Source organism: Microtus oregoni, unplaced genomic scaffold (assembly GCF_018167655.1).
Source record: "Microtus oregoni isolate MIOR12 unplaced genomic scaffold, Mior012 000002F_ref0000024, whole genome shotgun sequence".
Lineage (NCBI taxonomy): Eukaryota > Metazoa > Chordata > Mammalia > Rodentia > Cricetidae > Microtus > Microtus oregoni.
The window spans coordinates 75,129,574-75,150,446 of NW_024543061.1; the positions used below are offsets into that span (position 1 = coordinate 75,129,574).

At 44.8% G+C, this 20,873-nt stretch overlaps 1 protein-coding gene across 2 annotated transcripts in view; it reads right to left on the reverse strand.

Annotated features, from left to right (window-relative positions):
- The window catches only part of Grin2b (glutamate ionotropic receptor NMDA type subunit 2B), a 461,714-nt gene that overhangs the window by 199,783 nt on the left and 241,058 nt on the right, over positions 1 to 20,873 (reverse strand). For both annotated transcript variants that reach the window (XM_041632687.1, XM_041632695.1), the window contains exon 4: positions 12,207 to 12,805. In XM_041632687.1, coding sequence (XP_041488621.1) covers positions 12,207 to 12,805 — 599 coding nt within the window. The remainder of the gene's footprint in view (positions 1 to 12,206; positions 12,806 to 20,873) is intronic.

Sequence of the window (20,873 nt, forward strand, 5' to 3'; positions counted from 1 at the left end):
GATGCCCACAGCCTCATAGGAAAGCACACCAGTGAGGATGTGGCATCCCCGGTATCACTGTGGACATCTTCAACTTCCATGAACTAGATGTCACTCCCAGGCTTACTCTGGGTCTGCCATGGTGTAGCAGAGGTGTGTGTGTGTGTGTGTGTGTGTGTGTGTGTGTGTGTGTGTGTAGTAGGTGAATGTGTTCATTTGTGTGAGGGTAGAAACATGAGTGTGGAAATTAGAGTACATCCTTGGTTGTCAGTCTTCACCTCCTTCTTTGAGGCATGGTCTCTTGTTCCCTGCTGTGTATAAGCTGGCCTGGGAATTTCCAGGGATTCTCCTGCCCCCCACCCCCACCTTCCATTTTACCAAAGGAGTGCTGGAATTACAGACACACACTACTGCCTCCAGCATCTTATGGGTTCTTGGGATTTGAACTCTGCGTAGCAAGTACTTTACACACCAAATCGTCTGCCTAGCCCAAGGGAGAAAATTCTTGATGCTAAGCCACTCTGTCCTTTGGAATAATGCTGTGCCCATTCACATCAAAATCCCTCACATTTAAGTCGGCCTTTCAGAAAGGAGGTATTTTGAGGCAGATGGACAACCCAGGGCCTAGTGCCTTAGACCTTTGTGCAATGTTGGTTTGGAAGTCCATCTGCAAGACAAGTGTGAATGTGACTGGCTCTGCTGGATCTCCAATTTTTTCTGAAAAATGGAGGCAGTAATGCCCTGGGCAGTGCTCTCCAGATTAAATGACTATACAGAGCAGTTGGCACATAGTAGTCATTCAAAGCCTTTTCTTAAAAGTAATTTTTCTAAATTGCTGAAGCTCAGTATTTTTTTTAACTACCCAGCCTCTTTTTTTTCTGATTATAGGAAGTCTTTTAATGGAAATTTTTATAAAGGTAAGATATAGCTCTTGGGCTCCTGAAACCAAGGATAATCAATATAATTTAAGTTCCCATTGATGACTTCACAGTGACTATACTGTTTTGCTACATGGAGATCATTTATACTTCCTGGATGTATTTGAGCTTTCCTGCAAATGGTCTTCCCACTGTGCTTTTCAAGATCTTTTGCTGGGTTTCCCTGTTACCTTCCCTGTTCCAACAGTCCTGTATTAAGGCTGTCAGCTGCCTACCTGATCCCCAACACTGTTTCTGTTATTCCGAAGCTGTTGTGTTCTGGGAAGTCACACAAGCACATATTCCAGAGACAACTCATTGCCTAACAATGATGCTCTCGGGTTCACAGAACCTTGGTTGTTTTCTTTAACCTGAGCTTCTCACTGGACCAGTTAGGAACTAAACTACTCAGTTGTCCTTGCAGCTGGCTGGACCTACAGACTGCTTTCTGGACAAGAAGCTGCAAGTGAAAAATGGCAAAGCCAGGAATCTCCTGAAAAGAGACGAACAGAATGTCTTTTTGTTCTTCACATTGACCTAACCACTGAAGTATGGAGTTCTGGCAGCCATCTTGAACAGGAAAATGATGGTCACACCCAAAAAGGAACTAGCAGGAACTGAGCCTGGGGAGTCACACAGCTACCATGCAGTTCTGGACAGGTACATGAATATGGTTTCGTATAAATTGGGTTATGGACACTGTGAACAGGCTACCCTGAGAACATGGAAAATTATGGTAAGTTGGCTCTGAGTCAAAAACAATCTACAAGAATTTGCTGTCTGTGATGTTAGTTCAAAGTGGTTTCTGCTTCCCTCATTGGTTATCTCTAGATCTCAGAGCTGGTTGAATAAGTGACTCCCACTGTCACCAAATAAAGGACCAGGTCTATGTGTGAAGACTTGAAAGATGTGGCACCAAAGGGATGCAGATATGAGGGCCCCGCATTGCCTGTGGAGACAGTATTTTCACTAATAGTCTATACCACACTCATCTATAATACACACTCTACTTTTTCTATCTACATAATAGGCAAGAATGTGCCCCACTACTCAAACCCATGTAATAGTTAAGTACATTCTGATAGCCTTCGATTGTGCTATGTTGTCTTAAGCAAGTACTTGGCAGATTTTTGTTCAAAGAGAAAGAAAAAGTGGGTGGAAGGAAAACACTAAGTAAAACAAGACATCCATGCTTTATTGGAAATGTATAAAGCCACTTGATCACCGAGTCTCTTTTCTCCCTCATCCCTTTTTTTCTTCCAATACTGGGATTGCATCCAGGGCAAATGTTCTACCACTGGGCTATGTATCCCCAGCCCAGGTGTCCTCTCTTTTGACCAAACACTGAAAGGCTTTGGTTATCTAACTGCCGTCCTTATAACCATCAAGACTTAAAAACTAGAATCAAATAAGAAAGGAGCTACCCTGCTAAGATTTATTGGGGAAGGAGTGAATCCTGTCTTAAATGGTTCCTTCAAATTCTGTTCCCCAGTCAATACAGTCTTAGCAGTAGGAAGAACTAGGTAAATAACACTGACTGTTTTACCCACTTCTCTTGATGATGCACAACTTCATTTGACACATGCACACACAGGTGCTCATTGCACATGCAATAATCACACAATGGCTCTGGGTGTGTGCACTCAAGGATTGCACAAACGGTCACTTACAAGTACAGACAGCCTACAACGCCCTTCAATGAAAGCCAACTAAGAAGAAGAGAAGGGCAGTAAAAGATCAATGAACAGCATAAACTCTAGGGGAAAGAAAAGATGAGGGAGGATAAAGGAAGAAAGGAGGTGGGTGTGAAGCCATAATGAATGAGGAGCTGCAGCCGGAGCAGGGGGGAGCTGCGGGCAGCCCCCGGCCGGCTGCTGATGCTGGAAGCTGGACAAGAGGGAACAGACTTGGGCAGCGGGGAGCTCTAATCTGTCAGCAGCAGTTCCTCCATGTGTGAGCAGCCTACCCAGCTTGGGGACTGGTGCCAGGCCGGGTGTGCTCATCCCTCCAGACCCTGCCAGAAGATGGTGTGCCACTGGAGAAGCGTTGAAAGCCCAGGAAAGGCTCTTGGTCTGCAGCTTATACTAACCTAGCCCTTCCCTGGTTTCTACCCGAGCGGTAGCTGCAGAACTGTTTAAGTCACCATAGCAGCCATTCAGAATGCCCTCTTTTTCCAAATCCACATTGGGCACGTCAGATACTAGTGAACTGTCTCTAGGACATGGCCACCTATGCCCCTGTCTGTGCCACCAGAGATGAAGCAAATAAGTCTACAACCACTATTGGTCTAAAACACACGAGGTCTTATATGGCTCAAAGGCTATCTGCCTCCCACTGCTCTCGAGACACCATTGTTTGCCCAGCTAACCACAGCCAGCTGGGATCCAGTGCTCACTAGGGTTTTCAGCCCATATCCGTAGCCATAAATGACAGCCTCCTAGCTTCCTGGAAACCTCCACCCAGCCATCTTATATCCTCTGGTGGGAAGAGAGCAGACAGAAAAACAGCTCCCACACGATCTCTGAATAATGCCAGCTTCAGTTCTCACTAAATGTGAACGTGTGCCTAGTCTGGGTTAAGAAACCAAGGAACATTGAGAGTCATGGAGGTGCAGTCAGGTCAGAGCCAAAGGCACAGCCAAACTGAGCTCCTGGTCAAGCAAGAGAGTTTACCACTGTTCCAGGCATCAGGACCCCTAGTTTCCGGGCCTCCCGACCTTTAATGGTGAGTGACATCTGAGAATCTATTCTTAAGTTCATGAAATGCATCCTTGTGTCATTTAACAAGAAGACACAGATGGAGATAGGCTGGATGAGCTCCAGCCGTGCAAAGGGAGGCCAGGCTTTTCACACACACAGGAGCCGTTGGGCCGTGGGTCAACAGACAGATGCAGACCTGCCATGTCTGGAGGACCCTGGGCTCTCCAGGTTTCCTAAAAATACATGGTGGTCAAAATTACAGCACTGGAAGGCAGAGGCAGTTGGATCACCATGAGGTCGAGGCCAGCCTGTTCTACATAGTAAGTTCTAGGCCAGCTATTTTTGTTATTTGGGCCCCCCCCCCACTCTAATGGTCCCTGTTCTTGTTCATGCTCTTACCTAATATGCATTCAACAGCTACCTACTTATCATCTACTCTTTTAGGGACACAGGCATTCATTTAAGACAAAACAGGCAGCGTTTGAAATTGACTAGGAAGTGAAAGTTAGGAAAATCTTTGAAGACAAGCCGAAGGCAGGCTGTCTGTCAAGTGTCATAGAGGGATGCAGAAGAGTAGAAAGGGACAGGGGATGCTAGGAAGCAGGGGAGGACTGGATACACTTTTAAACCTGGTGATCTTGAGGTCTTTTGCATCAGGAGTGTTCTGTATGTTGAATAGCATGACTCCAAGTCCACAGTAAGAACACTCATGTTGCCTGCTTGCTGCAGTAAGAACATGAAATACAGTGTGCATAGGAGAGACATAGAATTTCTTCTGCTGAGTGAGATCTGCTTACTCCACGAAGAGCCACTGTCCTTCTCTGATTGTTTTTTCCTCTCCCAGGCTGTTCTATCCTTTCCCATAGACGGGGTAGCATTGTCTCTTCCTCCAGGCACACGGTGTCCTTGCTCCATTGTTCTCAGTGAAGCAGACCCTTGCCCTACTTACCTTCCTCTTCACCTTGACCCTTTTATATGTCACCTTTTTAAAGAAGGAGGAAGGACAGAATCAAGGCAAGAAATGGAAAAGTAAAAGAAAAATCAATAAATTATACTTACGTTGTGGGTAAATTTTAAATTTTACAAATAGACCGAAGAATAAAATAATGATCAAGGGAATAATTGTGTAAAGGCCTCAATATTAAGCCTTGGTGAATGCCTAGGAGGAAGAAAACAGTCACTTGGGGCTGGCGAGATGGCTCAGTGGTTACCAGTCCTTCCTTTCCTTGCAGTGGACTGGAGTTTGGTTTCTAATAGCAATGGCAGGTGGATCACAACTTCCTGTAACTCCAGCTCCAAGTGATCTGATGCCCTTCTTCTGGCTTCCTCTGGCACCTGCACTCATACACAGACCTACATATCGACATGCAATTACATAATTATATTTTTCAAAAATCACCCGACTGGAATAGTCTGCTCTATCTCTAATATAGAGGAAATAATAATGCATCCAGCGGTTCTTCACATGTGTTTTGTTATGCCTGCACTATAAGCGCTGAATATACCCTTTAGGGTAGTGAAGAGATGCTTCAGTCATGTTCTCCAGTTTATAAGTCCTCTTAAACCACTGAGTGGATACAGTCTCCCTTCCAGTACACACAGGTGGCTCTGGTTTTTGGTTTTTTCAAAACATTTTATATGAGAATGCTTTCTGTAGATTTCTTGGTGCCTTTGTTTGGCAAGGTTAAGGACCACTACAGCAGCGCCTTCAGCTATAACTATACATTCACATAACCTTTCACATGGTTAACATGGGGAAAGATGAAGCTGTATAAACTGAATCCATATATTTGCCTTACTGCGAATCTGCCTATGGTTGGTGCTCAGTGAACATTTAATACCAACTAAAATGGAAATGACCAATCAGTTCTCGTTCCTACTGTGTAAATCCAATGGCTTCAATTCTTCATTTCTTAACCTCCCTGCAATTTCCAGGCCAAGAGAGTCAAGTAGGTATCCCAAGAGAACAGCGAGCTATCATCACTAGTTAGCTGATTCCAAAAGCTGAGCATCTGCCGCAAGGTTGCAGGAAGATTATATTCATCACAACTCAGTTAATAAGGACCGAACGGTGTACCTCTCTTCATATCCCTGCCTCAAAGTCACACTAGTCCCCATTCCCCAATGGCCAGGCCAGGAAGAGTCCAGTCCTTTTGCTATGGCATCATTCACTGGGAAGGAACAACGCCGGGAGGGTGCAAAGCCAGTGCTGAATAAGAACGCTGAAGACACCAGGGGAAAAATCGTTAGGCGAGATTCATAAGAAGATGGCTATATTAAGATCCATCTATCTCAGATAGCATCTGCTCTTTCTCCGAGGTCCATACGCCGCTGAGCAGAGAGAGCAGAGGCACTGGGTTCTTGGGATTTAAAAAGAGCCCAGAAGTACATGGCAGGTGCACCATCACCTGAGTGACAGAAACGGACCATCAGTGTATTAACCAGTACCCTGAGAAGGAAAATGGCCGTGAACTCCCCGAGGAAGGGTAAAGAAAGAAATATAGACCCATGCCTACTAGTAGCTGGCAGTTCTTCTCTAGCTCAGGAACATTGAGATAGGATTAAAACAATGGGTCTCGTCACTTCCTTCCAAACGTTTCAGAAGGCCTGGTATGGAAAGATTTTGTAGACTTTTCTCAGTAGCAGGCCCATCGCTAGCCACAAGAAATTCTCCAGCTCTTCCAATCAAATGAATTTCCCAGTTGGAATAAATCCCTCTCAGCAGGCCCTTCATTATGGCAGGGCATTGTACTGTATTTACTAATAAGGCATAAATGGATATGACAGGGTTCCAAGGAAAATTAGTTCTTATTAATGTACAAATTAGAGTTGCCAGATTCGCAAGTAAAAAGCCAGGAGGCCTGTTAAACTTGAATTTCATATAAATAACAGTACATCCTGTGCAGTATTTGAGATGGACTCACACCAAGATCATAAGTTCCTTGTTTATTTGGGGTTCACTGGGATGCTTTGCTTGTTTGTTTCACTGGTGATTTTTGAGATGGGGGTCTCACTAGATAGCCTGATTTGGACTCATACAGTCTTTTTTCACCCTCCTGGGGTCTGGAATTAAAGACATGAACCACCATGCTTGGTTTATGTGTGTAGACATGTAGGGAGATGGAGGGAGGAAAGAGGAAGAAAGGGAGGGAGGGAGGAAGGGAGAGAAGAAGACAAGGAAGGGCAAGAGTAGTGAAACTCTCCAACCAATCCAAACCTTCTCCAGAAATAATCACCATCTCTCCAGCTAGACAAGCTTCACCCAGTTCCGGTGTTATTGTAAAAGTTTAAATTAATACTTTTTTAATTAGCATTGTTATTGTGACCTGAAATTATGTAAGTAAGGGTCCTCTGGAGGATGATCTTTTTAAACTCTTCTTAGATTTTTAAATGCATGAATCATAAGTTTGTATCTGTCTTTGAGATTCAAGACCATCAGATGCTCCTCCCCCCCACACCCTCTACAGTGTGTGGTAAGTGTGCAAACATGTTCATGCATATGTGCTGTGTGTACAAATATATATGCACATACTTAGAGGCATGTATAGAGCCCAGATGTCAACATCTGTTGTCTCCTTCGATTTTTTGCTAACTTAGTTTTTGAAACAGGATCTTCCCCTGGACCTGGGTCTCAGTGATTTGGCATGACTAGGTGGCCCACAAGACACAGGGTTCTCCTGGCTCTGCCTCCCCAGTATTAGGATTACAAGCACACATCACCAAGTCTGGCCTTCCTCGTGGGTGTTAGGGATCCACACTTACACTTTACTGAATGAGCCATCTCTCTTGTCCCTCACATGGTTTCTTATCCTGGCCCCTAAACTCAGGATGGAGAAATTTGCCACAGCTAGCAAGAAAGCCATGGTCTGGCGGGATATAAGCGAGAACTCCAGCTCCTCTTATGTTTCTGGGAGGACGGAGCCTAGAGTGAGGAGAGAATCCCCTTTCCTGGTCTCCATTCCTAACACTCTCTGGCATTTGGGATGAACCTACCTTCCACAATCCTCCAAAGGAGCCAACCTTGCTGGGTTGCCATTAAGAAAAGAGCCGCCTGCTAAAGTGTCCTTCCTCCTCATCCACTGGCCAATCATTTTCAGCCATTTCATTTGCTAGATTTCCTGCTGGGGCTCAATAGTGTGGCTGCTCCGTTTGTTATTTAAAAGAGTGACCCTAATGAGCCCAGAGCTCTGAAGAGGGGCAAGCCTTATTTCAGCAAGTGAGAAGAGCTAAGATAAAGGGTGCCTAATTGAAGCCCAGAGAGGTCTCCAGACAACCATGCTTGGTGACAGTACCTTAGGCCAGGGGATAACTCTTTATGTCCCAGCTAGTTAACCCATGCCTTTCTGAACTCACAAACTAACTGACTAAAATATCCCTAGCAGAGGCTGCAAACTGGAGCCAAGAGCCACCCAAAGCTCTACTTGAAAGGAAAGGGGAAGGGAAGACGTGGAAAGGAGCGCAGGACACCGTGATGTGCGTGAAGAGAATCTGGGAACGGCTGTCTAGCTGGCAGGGAGACACTTAGGGAAAGGGTCTGAGGCAGGAGAATATAACCACCAAGTGGAGAAGTGGGAGGGCAGGCTGAGGCCACTGCCTGAGCCACATATTAGAGAAATCAGGCGACAGCGGACCCCCTCTGCTGGGCTCCTCCTGCTGTTTCTCCTTCTCCCTGAAGCCAGCGGCTTTGGGACCAGTCTGCATGTGTAGCCCCAGCCTCGTTGCTTCTGGTTGGCTACACTTGAGACAATGGGAAGGCACATTTGAGGATCATTAGTATGTTCTTTTATATATATATATATATATATATATATATATGGTGATATTTTTGAGATAAGACTGTAGTCTAAGCTAGTCTGGAACCCATTTTGTAGCCCGAGTTGGCCTTGAACTGATACCCTGCTCTGAGATAAAAGTATCCTTCAGAGTGGTATTGGCTCCTCATCTTGACTTACCTATAAGGGAAGAGTTCAAATGAGAGCTGGGGATGGTAACCATCCTGATGGATATCATGAGGCCTCTGGGTCCCAAGAAATATTGAACAAAGGTTAAACCAGTGGTGGTCTCAGGGTGTGGATAGAGCCCAGGTCCCAGGGGTGGCATTTACACTCGAGTGTAAGATGAACTAAGCCAGAAATAATATATCTGAAGGTTGTTGTTTGCCCTGGGGGAAGGTTGAAGACAAAAGTGGGCAGGCTTGAACTGTTTCTCCAGGCTTAACATTATGTTCCCTTGATTTGTGTTTGACAGATGTTTTAGTCTCAGTAGTCCGTGGCCTTTAGCTTTGGTTCTAATCAGCAAATACTTGGGAAACTAACATGAATCAGATTTGAATTGAATACTAAAAATAACAGAAGAACGTATGGGTTTACGGAACCAACTCAACGGGAAGGTTTCCCACCTTGGAAAGAGCAGGCAGGCAGGACACACCCTCTGCACAGAGGATGCGCACTGAGTCCTAGCGGACCTCACTCTCATCCTCCCTCTGTCACACGCTGTCACTCTCATCCCTCCCTATGATGTCACACGCTGTCACTCCCATCCCTCCCTATGATGTCACACGCTGTCACTCTCATCCCTCCCTATGATGTCACACGCTGTCACTCTCATCCCTCCCTATGATGTCACACGCTGTGTTGGAATATGGACAGAGAAAAGGAAAGAACAGAAAGGGGCTGCTTGCTCTCCTAGAACTTCCCCTCCCAAGGTCCCTTCATCAGGAAAGCATTAGATTTAGTGAAGGCGTATAATGGGAACGTCAGTCCATGGCTTAGGAGGAAGTCGAGATGAATGGAGGCCTAAGAATGGCCAGCATTGGGCAAGCAGAGGACAATCTGTGTGCATTTACTGGTGCAGAGGGCCTGCTAGGGAGTGTTCAAAACAGAGTGAAGAAAAAAAACCCAAAAAACAAAAAACGGAGTGAGGAGAGCTAAAGATGCAGTTCTGTCGGTAGAGGGTTTGCTGAGCATGCGTGAAGCCCTGCACTTGATCCTCAGCGCCACACGCACCTAAACTAGATGTGTGTGTTGGGGGGGGGGGCGTTATGGCTGTGGTCCCATGCAAGGTGGTCAGAAGTTTAAGGTCATCATCCCTGGTCTACATTACAAATTCCAGCCTGGGGTACACGATGAGACCCAGTGACAGAGAGAGGAGTCGGCAGTGAGAGAGACTGCGCCAGCAAAGGGTTTTCAAAGTCAACAGCTGAAGTGTGTTCGGCACTCTAGGAAGGTCACACCGATGGGAGAGCCAGTTTTGCAGAGACAGGCAGGGCCCATGCTGTGTGACACTTTATAAACCACATTAAGGAGATGCTTCCTTATTAGAACCTGCAGTAAAAAGCCGTTGGCAAGCAGTAAGCAGGCAGGTGATGAAATCGTTGCAACACAGATTGAAAGAAGCAGAACCGGGTGCAGGGGAGGCTGCATCAGCACAGTGGGCTGGAGTGTGGCAGGGAAGATGAAGACGCAGCAATGGCATTGCAGAGATACCGGGAGACTTAAGTCCACAGGGAACAGCACCCTGGCCATGAACTATCAGGGACACACAGGACTAAGGAGATCATGGGAATTTAATTTCATTAATATACTAATAGGATGTATCTCAGATAGTATAAATTTGGTTAGAAGATGGAAAAGAAGTGGGAAAAGAGATGAACAATTCAACTTTCCAGATATGAGCTCCCAAAACTCATGGTATCAAAAGAATATCTTCTCCAGTTTAAAATATTAACTGAGATTCAGGCCTGGTGGTACAGCCCTGTAACCCAAGCAACTTAGGAGACTGGGGTGGAACAACTTCCAGGGTTGTCTGGGTTATAGAGAGAATCAAAGCCAGTCTAGGCAACGGAGTCAGATCACAACCCAGAAGAAACAAGGTGTGTGAGCTGAGGCCATCGCTCCATGGTATAGCCCTTGACTCTCACGCAGGGCCCTAGGTTCAATTCCTAGTACCTTAGGAAAAAGATGGTATCAAATGTGAACCTGGGGTGATGGTGTGACCAGAGATGTAAACTCAGGGAATATGCGGGTATTGAGTCCAAGGCCAATAGTACAGAAATGAGCAGCTCTAAGTAAGACAAAGCCCCCTAGAATGAAAGAAGACTGTACCAGGGATCCTAAGATGGGAAACCTGAGAGAAACAGGGGTCAACCAGAACCCTCTGTACCAAGGAGAGATGGGGGAGGAGTGGAGCTCACAGCAGGAGGGGATTAGCGTTGAGAGGTCTCAGTCATGGCCACATTGAGGTTGCTTTTCATTTTAACTCTAAATTAAAAACTTTGTTTAGAGGCTGGAAATCTACTTCCCTCCAAAGAGTAAATAAGGATATCTCATGCAAACCTTCACCAAAGGTGGTTTGAATTTCTCAGGGTGCATTCTAGTATTTTATTTCAGGAGCTGGACAGCAGGTGCCTGCGGATTCTGTGTTTCTAGAACATGCTGTATGTGCTATCTAAATAGTTCAAAATCAATCTTTAAATGGATTGTTCAAAACCCACTGCTGGACAAAAAAAAGTCAAGTATTGAACAGCAGCCATAGCTGTGTTTGTATAAAACTATATACTTAAGCCCATACGGATACAGATCCTAGCAAGATGTCCAGGGTGGTTCCTGGCTAACTTAGCAAGAGTTAGTTGGAGTGAAGGTCATTTTAATTTTCTTCTTCATAGTCTGTCTTCTTTAGATTTTTATAGCCTACATACATAACCATTTTAGCAAATTAGAAAATCACATAAGATCCCTTCATGAAGTCAAACAGCCCTTCCCGGTGAGTGTAGCACAGTCACGGATGCCTCAAATGAGGAGGTTGGAGCTCAGCATCTCATGGGTGGAGTTTTGAATGTGAACACTCCCCCTCATAAGATGAATACTTGGTATCCAGTGGGTAGCACAATGTTAGGAGGTAGTCAGAACTCTGGGAGGTTGGTCCTTTCTTGAGGGAGAAGGTCATGGAGGTCATATTTTTGAAGCAAGTACCCGAGACCTCTTTTTCTCTGCTTTTTTACGATGAGGTAAACTGCCTCACCCCACAACATGTTCTCCACCACAGTGTTCTCCTGCACTACAGGCCAGAAGCCATGAAGCCAGCCATCATGGGCTCATGCCTCTGAAACCATGGGCAAAAAATGTCTCCTTCTAAGTTGTTTCTTCTAGGTATTTTGTAAGAACAAAACAAAGTGGCTAAAACAGAGGAATTTTTTTCAGTCTTGCTACAAACCAGACTGAAAGGTGCTTCCCACGGCATGCTGGCTCATGAAGACAGAGAAGCGAGGACGAAAGGTGAGGAGACCTTCATTGTGAGTTCAAGGTCAGCCTGGTCTACAGAGCTACAGAGCTCATCCCAGGACAGTTAGGACTGTTAAACAAAGAAAACCTGTCTCAAAACACACACACACACACACACACACACACACACACACACACACACACAGAATATGAACCAGCAAGGTTTAACTGAAGTGATCCCCTGACCATCACCAGGTGCCATTTCAAGACCAGCGTTCAGGATGCTGCCATCCTGTACAGCCTTTCCCTGGTCCCGCACCTCCAATCCCCCTGCCTGTGAAGCTCTCTCCTGGTCCCCACCCTGTGTTGGCGCAGCCGCACTCCACACTTACCTATTCAGCATGTTAGACTGGTAGATCCTCTTCTCGTGGGTGTTGTAACAGCTGCTCTTGGGCTCAGGGATGAAACTGTGCTCCGACAGCATGTCGGAGGCAGCAGTGGTGATGATGGCAATCCCATCTCTCACCCTAGCAGGAAGGCCATAGTCCCATTCGTCATAGGACACAGAGATAAGCCCCGTGGGAAACTCGGCGGGCACAGTGTCTGTATCCCCAGCCACCAGACTAGGCACAATCCATGTGTAACCGTAGCCGGTCAGCCCAACCGAGTTAGCTACTTCAAATATGTAGGTGGCTTCTTCCTTCGTGCAGTAGAGGAGGATGATAGGGCTTTGCAACTTCTTCAGCTGGTTCTGGATCTTCGAGTCGCCGTCGTCCAGAGACATGTCTAACAGGAGGACTTCCTCCAGCTCCCAGCCCACAAAGCTGTTCTCGATGGTGCTGCGGATCTTGTTCACAAAGTCCTGGTAGCCGGGGAAGTAGGTGGTGACAATGGAAAAGATGTACCAGTCGTATTCTTCCATGATGTTGAGCATGACGGAAGCTTGCTGTTCAATGGACGGGCCAAACTGGAAGAACATGGAGGACTCGTCCTAGAGCAAAGTAGAGGGAAAAAAAAGAGAGAAATAGAAAAATCAAACAAAGATAGCCAGGGGGATTCTGAATGGACTGCAGACAAAAGTTCAAGGTCGTCATATTTTTTTCATAAAATTGTTTAGTTAAAAAAAAGATTGAACATTTTTCAATTTCAAACATTTATAATAAATTTATCCCTAAGAGTATTTCCTGGCATTTAGGAAAGGAAACATCATCAGTCTATAAATCTTTTTGTATGAACTCCTCAGGATCTTAGCTTAAGATAGCTCCTCAGAAGGAAACACACTGATATTTGCACAGTAGAACATCAAATACTCAGAAAGCAGAAAGAAGAGTCAGCCAGGTAAGCTGCCCGCATGTACACAGTCACAGACAGACAGACACACACACACTCATGCACACACGCTCACCATTTCTCAAGGATGCTAAATTTCTAGGTCTAGAGACTTATATTATTCAGCACCGGGACAAATAAACTAAAGTATCGTGGATCTACCTTAGACTTGTATACATGGCCAGTGTACATCCACTCACTCACAATACACCTGCTGCTTGGCTATATGGAAACCAAAGAGAACGTAAAGCTGCTAGTATAGCAACCCCCACAGTATGGGAGCTTGTATGCTTGTACAGGGTCTCATATGCTATGTTCTACCACTGAGTCCCCTCTCCTGTCCACTGAAAAACGTCTGATATGGGTCTCACTCAGTTTCCCAGGCTGGACCTAGACTCACTCTATAGTCTCAGCAGGCTTTGAACTTGGAATCTTGATGCTTTGGACGTCTGAATAACTGAACTGGCAGGTTTGTATCACCAGGCCAGGCTTACTAACACTCTCTATTAACTTAACCTGTTTTCTGACTGTTGCTCACATAACAAGATATGCAACTTAGAGCAAGGCTCAAACAGTGCCTCTAAGCCATACATTAAAATACTGGTAGCTAGGCTCTTCATGTAGCTGTTCTTGGTTTTAAAGTGACCTACAGAAGAGGGCTTGTTTTCTAACCCATATAATGCCACAGATCTTGGACTGGTCTGTGTGCCACACAGACACACACACGCACAAACATGCATACACATGTGCACGTGCGCACACACACACACACACACACACACACACACACACACGGAGCCAATTCTGAGCATCTTGTTTTCCTCCCTTTCCTTTTGAGGGAACAGCCGTTTTAACCTCCTCCCATTTAAGCTGCATTTCACCCGCTCTTTTATCGTGTCAAAGCCTATAGTTCAGCTCCACCTTCTAGCTACAAGAGTCTGAAACCACAAAATGGATACCCCCTCAGCCTGCCCTCTCAATCCATTCTCCCATTTGTTAATGGAGTCACTTTTCTTAGTCTGTACCCCCACCTTCCATCTGAAGGTCCCTGTCCGCTTTGAAAAAGTCTAGGCTCACACAATCATCTCTTTCTTTAAAGGACATTTCCTCCACATTCCCAACAACCTGAGCTTTAAAGCACAGTTACAAGAGACCAAGAAATTGGGCCTTTAAGCAAATTATATAGCAATTTCTTAGTTCAGGAATAAATAGTCGAGAAACAGTCAAACATTTCTTGAGTGCCAACTGTTGAAAAAATACAGGCTGGAAAATAACCTACTTGTATCTAAGACCCTGGTTGGACAGTGAGAGCTGCCAGCTCCTTGGATTCACCAGAGTAATGTGTGCTTCTCATGCTTGAACTGGTGACATTGAGCCTAGCCTATCCAGAGAAGAGGAGATGTTTTTCCAGCAGTGACTAGTCTTCCTGCCAATGGTGCAATGCTGCGTACCCTTAGTGTGTCTGTCTCCTCTGGGCTTAAATATGAAGCCAGAGATGGGCTCCTGAAGACTAAAACAGCCAGAGAAGCAGAGAAGATGAAGCAACAAGAATAGATGGCTAGAAAAAAAAGAATGAATTCCCTCTAGAATAATTAACACAGCATATGTGCCCGTTCCAAACTCTGGCTAGCAACTCTGGCTAGCCCTTGCTCTTAGACACCTATAACACAAAGACTGTTCTTCGGGGGAAAATGACCTGTTCTCTGGTTGTAGGCTACAGTTGTGATGTGGAGTGGGTACTTTCTCTCTCTGTTAGTAAATCCTAACCTCCAAGATGAGAGTAGAAGGATGTGTTGTCCTTTGAGAGACGATACGTCTTGAAGGCAGAGATCTCAGAGACAGGGTTCGTGTCCTCATGAAGGAGGCTCCGGAGAGCAGCCTTGACTGTTCCACCTTGAGTGGACACAGAGAAAAGCTTCCTTGACAAAGTCAAGAAGGAGTCCTTACCAGACACCAAATCTACTAGCACCATGATCTTGGACTTCTCAGCCTTCAGAGTTATGAAAAGCAAACTCCTGTTGTTGATAAGCTGTCTCCTTTATGACATTTTTATAGCAGCTTAAAATGACTAAGACAAGTGGGTATTCGAGACAATGAAGCTTAATTATTCCAACACTTGTCAGGGACCCGCAGAGAACCACAAGGAAAAAAAAAAAAAGACAAGAAAGCCCATTGACAGAACAGCTCATCTCGAATAGACGCTGCTTCGAGGAGACATCTACTCGATTTTCTTGTAAACACGGTCTTGGAGATTCTCAAATGGGAAATCTTATCCTGTGAGTTTCCACAGGCCCAATGGTTACACCAAGTGAAAATGCTTCCAATATCCTTTAAGATAGGCAAAACCTAGGGAGAAGGAGATCCCAAGTGCAAATGAAATAAAACAACCTGCTCTGTAATGGGTGAAGAGAATTTAATCGCAAGGAGGCTCTTGAATGCACACAATGTCCCACATATGGTAAAACCATAATTGGCTCATATGCACAGCAAGAATCAGCTTTGTGGAAAACTCACAGTTGTCCATCTCAAATGGTCAGGGTTAATGATATTGAACTTAGAGAATGAAAAATCTGTTAAACAACAACTCGGCCCTCTCTTCTTTTGGTCTTTCTTCTCAATGCCTCACAAATGAACTCATAAAGGATACTACCAGCTACTATGCAAAGAAAACTAATTTACAATGAGAGTGACAGAAGAAAGATGAGCATGGTTGTGTCACACCCCCGCTGTACTCTGAGCACACCTTCTAATCCCATCATCATATATAACCCCTTTCCTATACAACCCCCGTCATGCTCGCCTTACCCATTCTGTATTGCCAGTCCTACTCATTCAATAAGGATGCCTACTACAACCATTTACCTGCCACCAAATCAAGTTTGGTGAAGCCAAATAGAAACCAAAAGGCAGTTATGGCTTGGGCAAAGGCTTCCTGTATAGTGTTGTTTATTTAATTGACACATCAGGCTGGTGTACAGAGGTCAGTAATAGAATAGCTCTTTCTTCCAACAAAGCTTTGATCTTTCTCTAAGTTGCAAATGGTGACAGGATTTGCCAGTTATGGCCTCTGTCACAAATCAAAGCACAGTCTTCATACGTGCTTGGAGTGGAGAGTACCGGTGGTCACATAGCCATCTTCGCAGGCATCCAGCATACACTGGGATCACCCACTAATGACCAAGGATGAAAGACAGAGACATAATTCCGTGTGCAGCTCACTGTTTTCCCATGAACATTCTTATCTCCTAATGATATTACAAAATTTTGAGACTCAGGGATCCTTGGAACAGCTACCTCCCCTCACCTGCAGTGAAAATTCCCTGCCAAATGCTATTCAGCTTGCCTTAAGAGCATCTTTAAAGTCTTCCTGCATAAAAGGCTGCCTTCACTGAGATGGGCAATTAACACAGGGGAGGTAGGATTGTACATTAGACCCCATCAGTCTACAACCTTTATGCTGTACTTCCATTACATTGATGTTCGCAGTGTTTATTTGCTAATAAGAGGAAATAAAAAGAAGTACTTTTCCATCCCATTATCTGCCTCTGAAAACAACTGCCTAAAGAATTAGCAGCATGAAAAGTTTTTCATCATCCAGATCCCCTACTGATTCACATCTGAAATAAAGAACTAAGTATCCCAATGGCCAGTGCCTCTGGCAACAGACTTCATCTCAGTACCCTGCCCCAACACACACCGCACTGCCTCTCAGATGAAATGAGCCGTTTGTCTACAATTATAACCTCCTCCTGGAATATAGAGCCTTGCTTGATTGGCTGACATGGTGTATAAAGTCCTGGCCCCTTTGCTCTAAGTCCAGAGAGCTCTGTCACACTTCTGAATTCCCCACAAATTCAGTAAGAGTGCCCATTACAACTACATCACCTGTACTTCTCCTTCTGAGCAGTCCAGTTTTAGCTTCCTTCCCCTTTCTTGTGTTGATGTCAAGATCCTTCCTTAATCAGCCTACATCTTGCCTTTGACTTCGGCCTGTTTTACATGGAACCTGACTCCACTTACGCCCCTTTATAATCATGAAAAGAGGTGTGTCTTCAAGAACTTAAATAGAGGGGCTGGGAAGATGGCTCACCTGGTAAAGGGCCTGCCTTACAAGCATGAGGGACATGAGTTTGAATCTCCAGCACTCATGCTTCCAAACAAAAAGCTGAAAATAGTTGCACCTGATGTCACCCTAGCTCAATGGTATAGAGACAGGCATGTCCCTGAAGCTCACTGGCCAGCCAATTTTGCCAGTCAATGAGCATCAGTACACAGTGATAGAGAAAAACAACTAATGCAGAGCCCTGAACTTCACATGCACAGATGTACTTACACATGTGCCCAAATACACATAAATTACAAAGAAATAAAAATTAAAAGAAGAAACATTTAAACATAATATTTATGTTCAAATATCATGGTGGTTCATGCTGTAGAAAGATAATCCTCTGCCCATCGACTGGACATGTTAGAACTAGGGTGAAAAAGTGTTAGTTGAATATCAGAAACGCATTGGTAGAAGGTATATTTCTTAGTGGGATGAGCCTCAGAAATCAGTGACCTGTCCATCACCCTGAAACAGGAGCGTCATTCTTACCTACTGAAGGTTCCTTCCCACTGCTCTCTTTAACTTTATTCTCACCTTCAATACCTAGGTTTTGGGTTGTTCTCTGACATATGTGGTCTTTTTTAACTCCCAGGAGAACGTTTGTCCTATTCCCAGGTACCTTTACAGCTGTGTGCTTGTGTCTCTACCATAACAGCAGGTAAGTTTACCTCCCATGTGCAGAAAGTTTATAACATGTGTTTACCTATATACATCGCACAGCACACATGCATGTATCTCTACATATGTGTAGAGGCCAGAGGTGTCCTCCTGAATCACCTTTGTATGGTAGCTTGAATAAGAATGGCCCCCTGTAGGCTACTATCTTTGAGTAGTAGCTTGGTCACTGGGGAATGGTATTATTTAAAAGGATTAGAAGGATTAAGAGGTATGGCCTTGTTGGAGGAAATGTGTCACTGGGGGTGAGAAGTATGTCACTGGGGGGTAGGAAGTTTGTCACCAGGGGTGGGTTTCAAGGTTTCAAAAGCCCAGCAAGGCCAGAGTTTCTCTCTCTTGTCTACAGATCAGGATATAGTTCTGAGCTACTGCTGGAGTGCCTGCCGCAAGCTGCCATGCTTCCTGTCATGATGACAATGGACTAAACCTCTGAAACTGTAAGTAAATGCCAATTAGATGCTTTATATAGTTGCCTTGGTCATGGTGTCTCTTCACAACAATAGAACAAAAAGTAAGATAGAAGTTCCACTTTTTTCTTTTTTCTGACACAGTGTCTCGCTAAACCCAAAGCTCAGTATTGGCTAGAGAGGTTAAGCTGCTCCAGGAGTCCACCTATCTCCACTTGCCCCAGAGTCAGGTTTACAGACGCATGTGACCTATAAATGGAGGCTGCTCGTTCATTTCCCGGCTACCCAGATCCGAAATAATTATACAGAAACTGTATTAATTAAATCACTGCTTGGCATATTAGCTCTTGCTTCTTACTGGCTAGCTCTTACATCTTAAATTAACCCATATCTCTTATGTGTATTTTACCACAAGGCTCATGGTTTGACTGGTAAGATTCCCTGGGCATCTGTCTCCTTTGGTGGTGGCTACGTGGCATCTCACTCACTGAGCCTTCTTTCCTCCTCTCTCTGCTTGGAATTTCCACTTTGCTTTATTCTGCTAAGCCACTGGCTGAAACAGATTTATTCATTAACCAATAGAAGCAACACATATACAGAAGGATTTCTCAAATGGGCAGTTTTTGCCTTATACTAGCAAGACATGACCTCCTTCACCCTATCACCATAATAGCTGCTAAATAGCCCAGCCACTTCTGCTCCAGTTCTCTCTATTCTCTGTTTAAAAAGCAGCAGGGTGATTCTTTTAGAAGTAAATCAATCATGCTGCTCTTGGTTCTATCCCTCCATGTCTTCCATATTCACTGAAAGGAACAGCCAATGCCCTTGATTTGGAATCTCTTTATCCACCAGACACCATATCCTCATATTTCACTTCCTTACTCTTTCTGCCTGGAACACACCAGCTGACCAGGTATCCACAGGGCCAACACGTGTGTTTTTCTACTAAAACCTTTCTTTCTCTGGGTTAGGAAGATTGCTCAGTGGACAAACTGCTTGCTTGTTCACACATGCATACACCACACACAAACACATAGTAGGTAATTCAATCAATAGGCAAATAAACAAATTCTTGCTTTCTCGGATGCTGTAATTCTAAAATCTATTGTTAGCTTACTACCTTGATTAGTTTTCTTTTATCTTGACATCTTTTGTATCATTCTTGGGACTTCAATGGATAATTTTACATAAAAATGTATGTATATATGTATATTGATTGTACAGGGTGATGGGTTTTATTATGACATTTGCATTCATTTGTATTAGTCTCTTGCTGATATTCACTATTCCTCACCCTTCCTAGTCCTCAGCCTCCACCCCTTTCTGCTCCTTTCTTTCTCCTAGTGCCCTTTCTTCCTTCAGGTCTCCTCATCTTTTTTCATCTGGATTCCACATGGGAACAGAAGCCCGTCTTTCTGAGTCCAGCTTGTCTCGTTTAACATGACGTTATGTAGGTCCAACTCACTGCCAATGTTATCTCATTCTTCCTTCCGACACCCAGGCGGCTCCAGCACCTGACTATTGTGAACAATGCCACAATAATCGTAGATGTTCAGCTGTCCATGTCCCAACTGAGACCCCTGTGGCTGTGCATGCCCTGGGTGGCAGAGCTTAGAAAACTAACTGCAGTTTTCTAAGGAGCCTGCATGTGGATTTCCGCAGGGACCACACTAACTGACATCCTTACCTACCGTCGTTGAGGGTCCCCTTGGAGAGGAGTCTGTGTCTCTGAAAGTCTAGATCTGCTAGGCTTCCACTGATACATTTTCACCCCACCAGATTTAAAAAGCAAGGATGAAATTATGGGACGAGAATCCAGGTTACCACCGCAGCTCTGAGAGAATTCCTGGGCGTCCCTTCAGAGCTCTTGGACATTCACAGAAGAGGAGAAGTTACATAAGGGATGGAATCTTTTTCTTCCACACTAAAGGGGAGACTTCCTCTATCTGAGTTGTGAGAGATCGCATCCTCTGTAGATGACCAATTCTCAGACCATGCCACTGTCTCTTTTCAGCTCGCCAAGGCTGAAATTGGCAACCACAGATCAGATCAGTTTGAATGAGGTCTGTTTTGTGTGCCATGGCTTGCAATATGGGAACATCTCTGATCTTCTCCAGCCTCACCATTACTTAAACATGTCACGCAGGCTGGTAGTGGCACACACCTTTAATCCCAGCACTTGGGAGGCAGAGGCAGGCAAATCTCTGTGAGTCTGAGACCAGCCTGGTCTACAGAGGTAGTTCCAGAACAGCTAGGGTTGTTACACAAAGAAACCCTGTCTCAAAAGGAAGGGAGGAAGGAAGGAAGGAAGGAAGGAAGGAAAGAAAGAAAGAAAGAAAACTGTCACAACCTACGTAAGTACACAATTTAAACTCTGGGCAGAGGATCTGGAGTTTTCTCGCCTGTCAAATGCCAGGTTTGTTTTCTTTAAACCTGGGCATGAGGAACATTGAGCACTCAAAGGTCCACAAACATAAATTCCAGCAGCTTGGCCAGGGTCCTTTAAAAGCCACTCTGGGTAATTAATCCCTTCCCCTAGA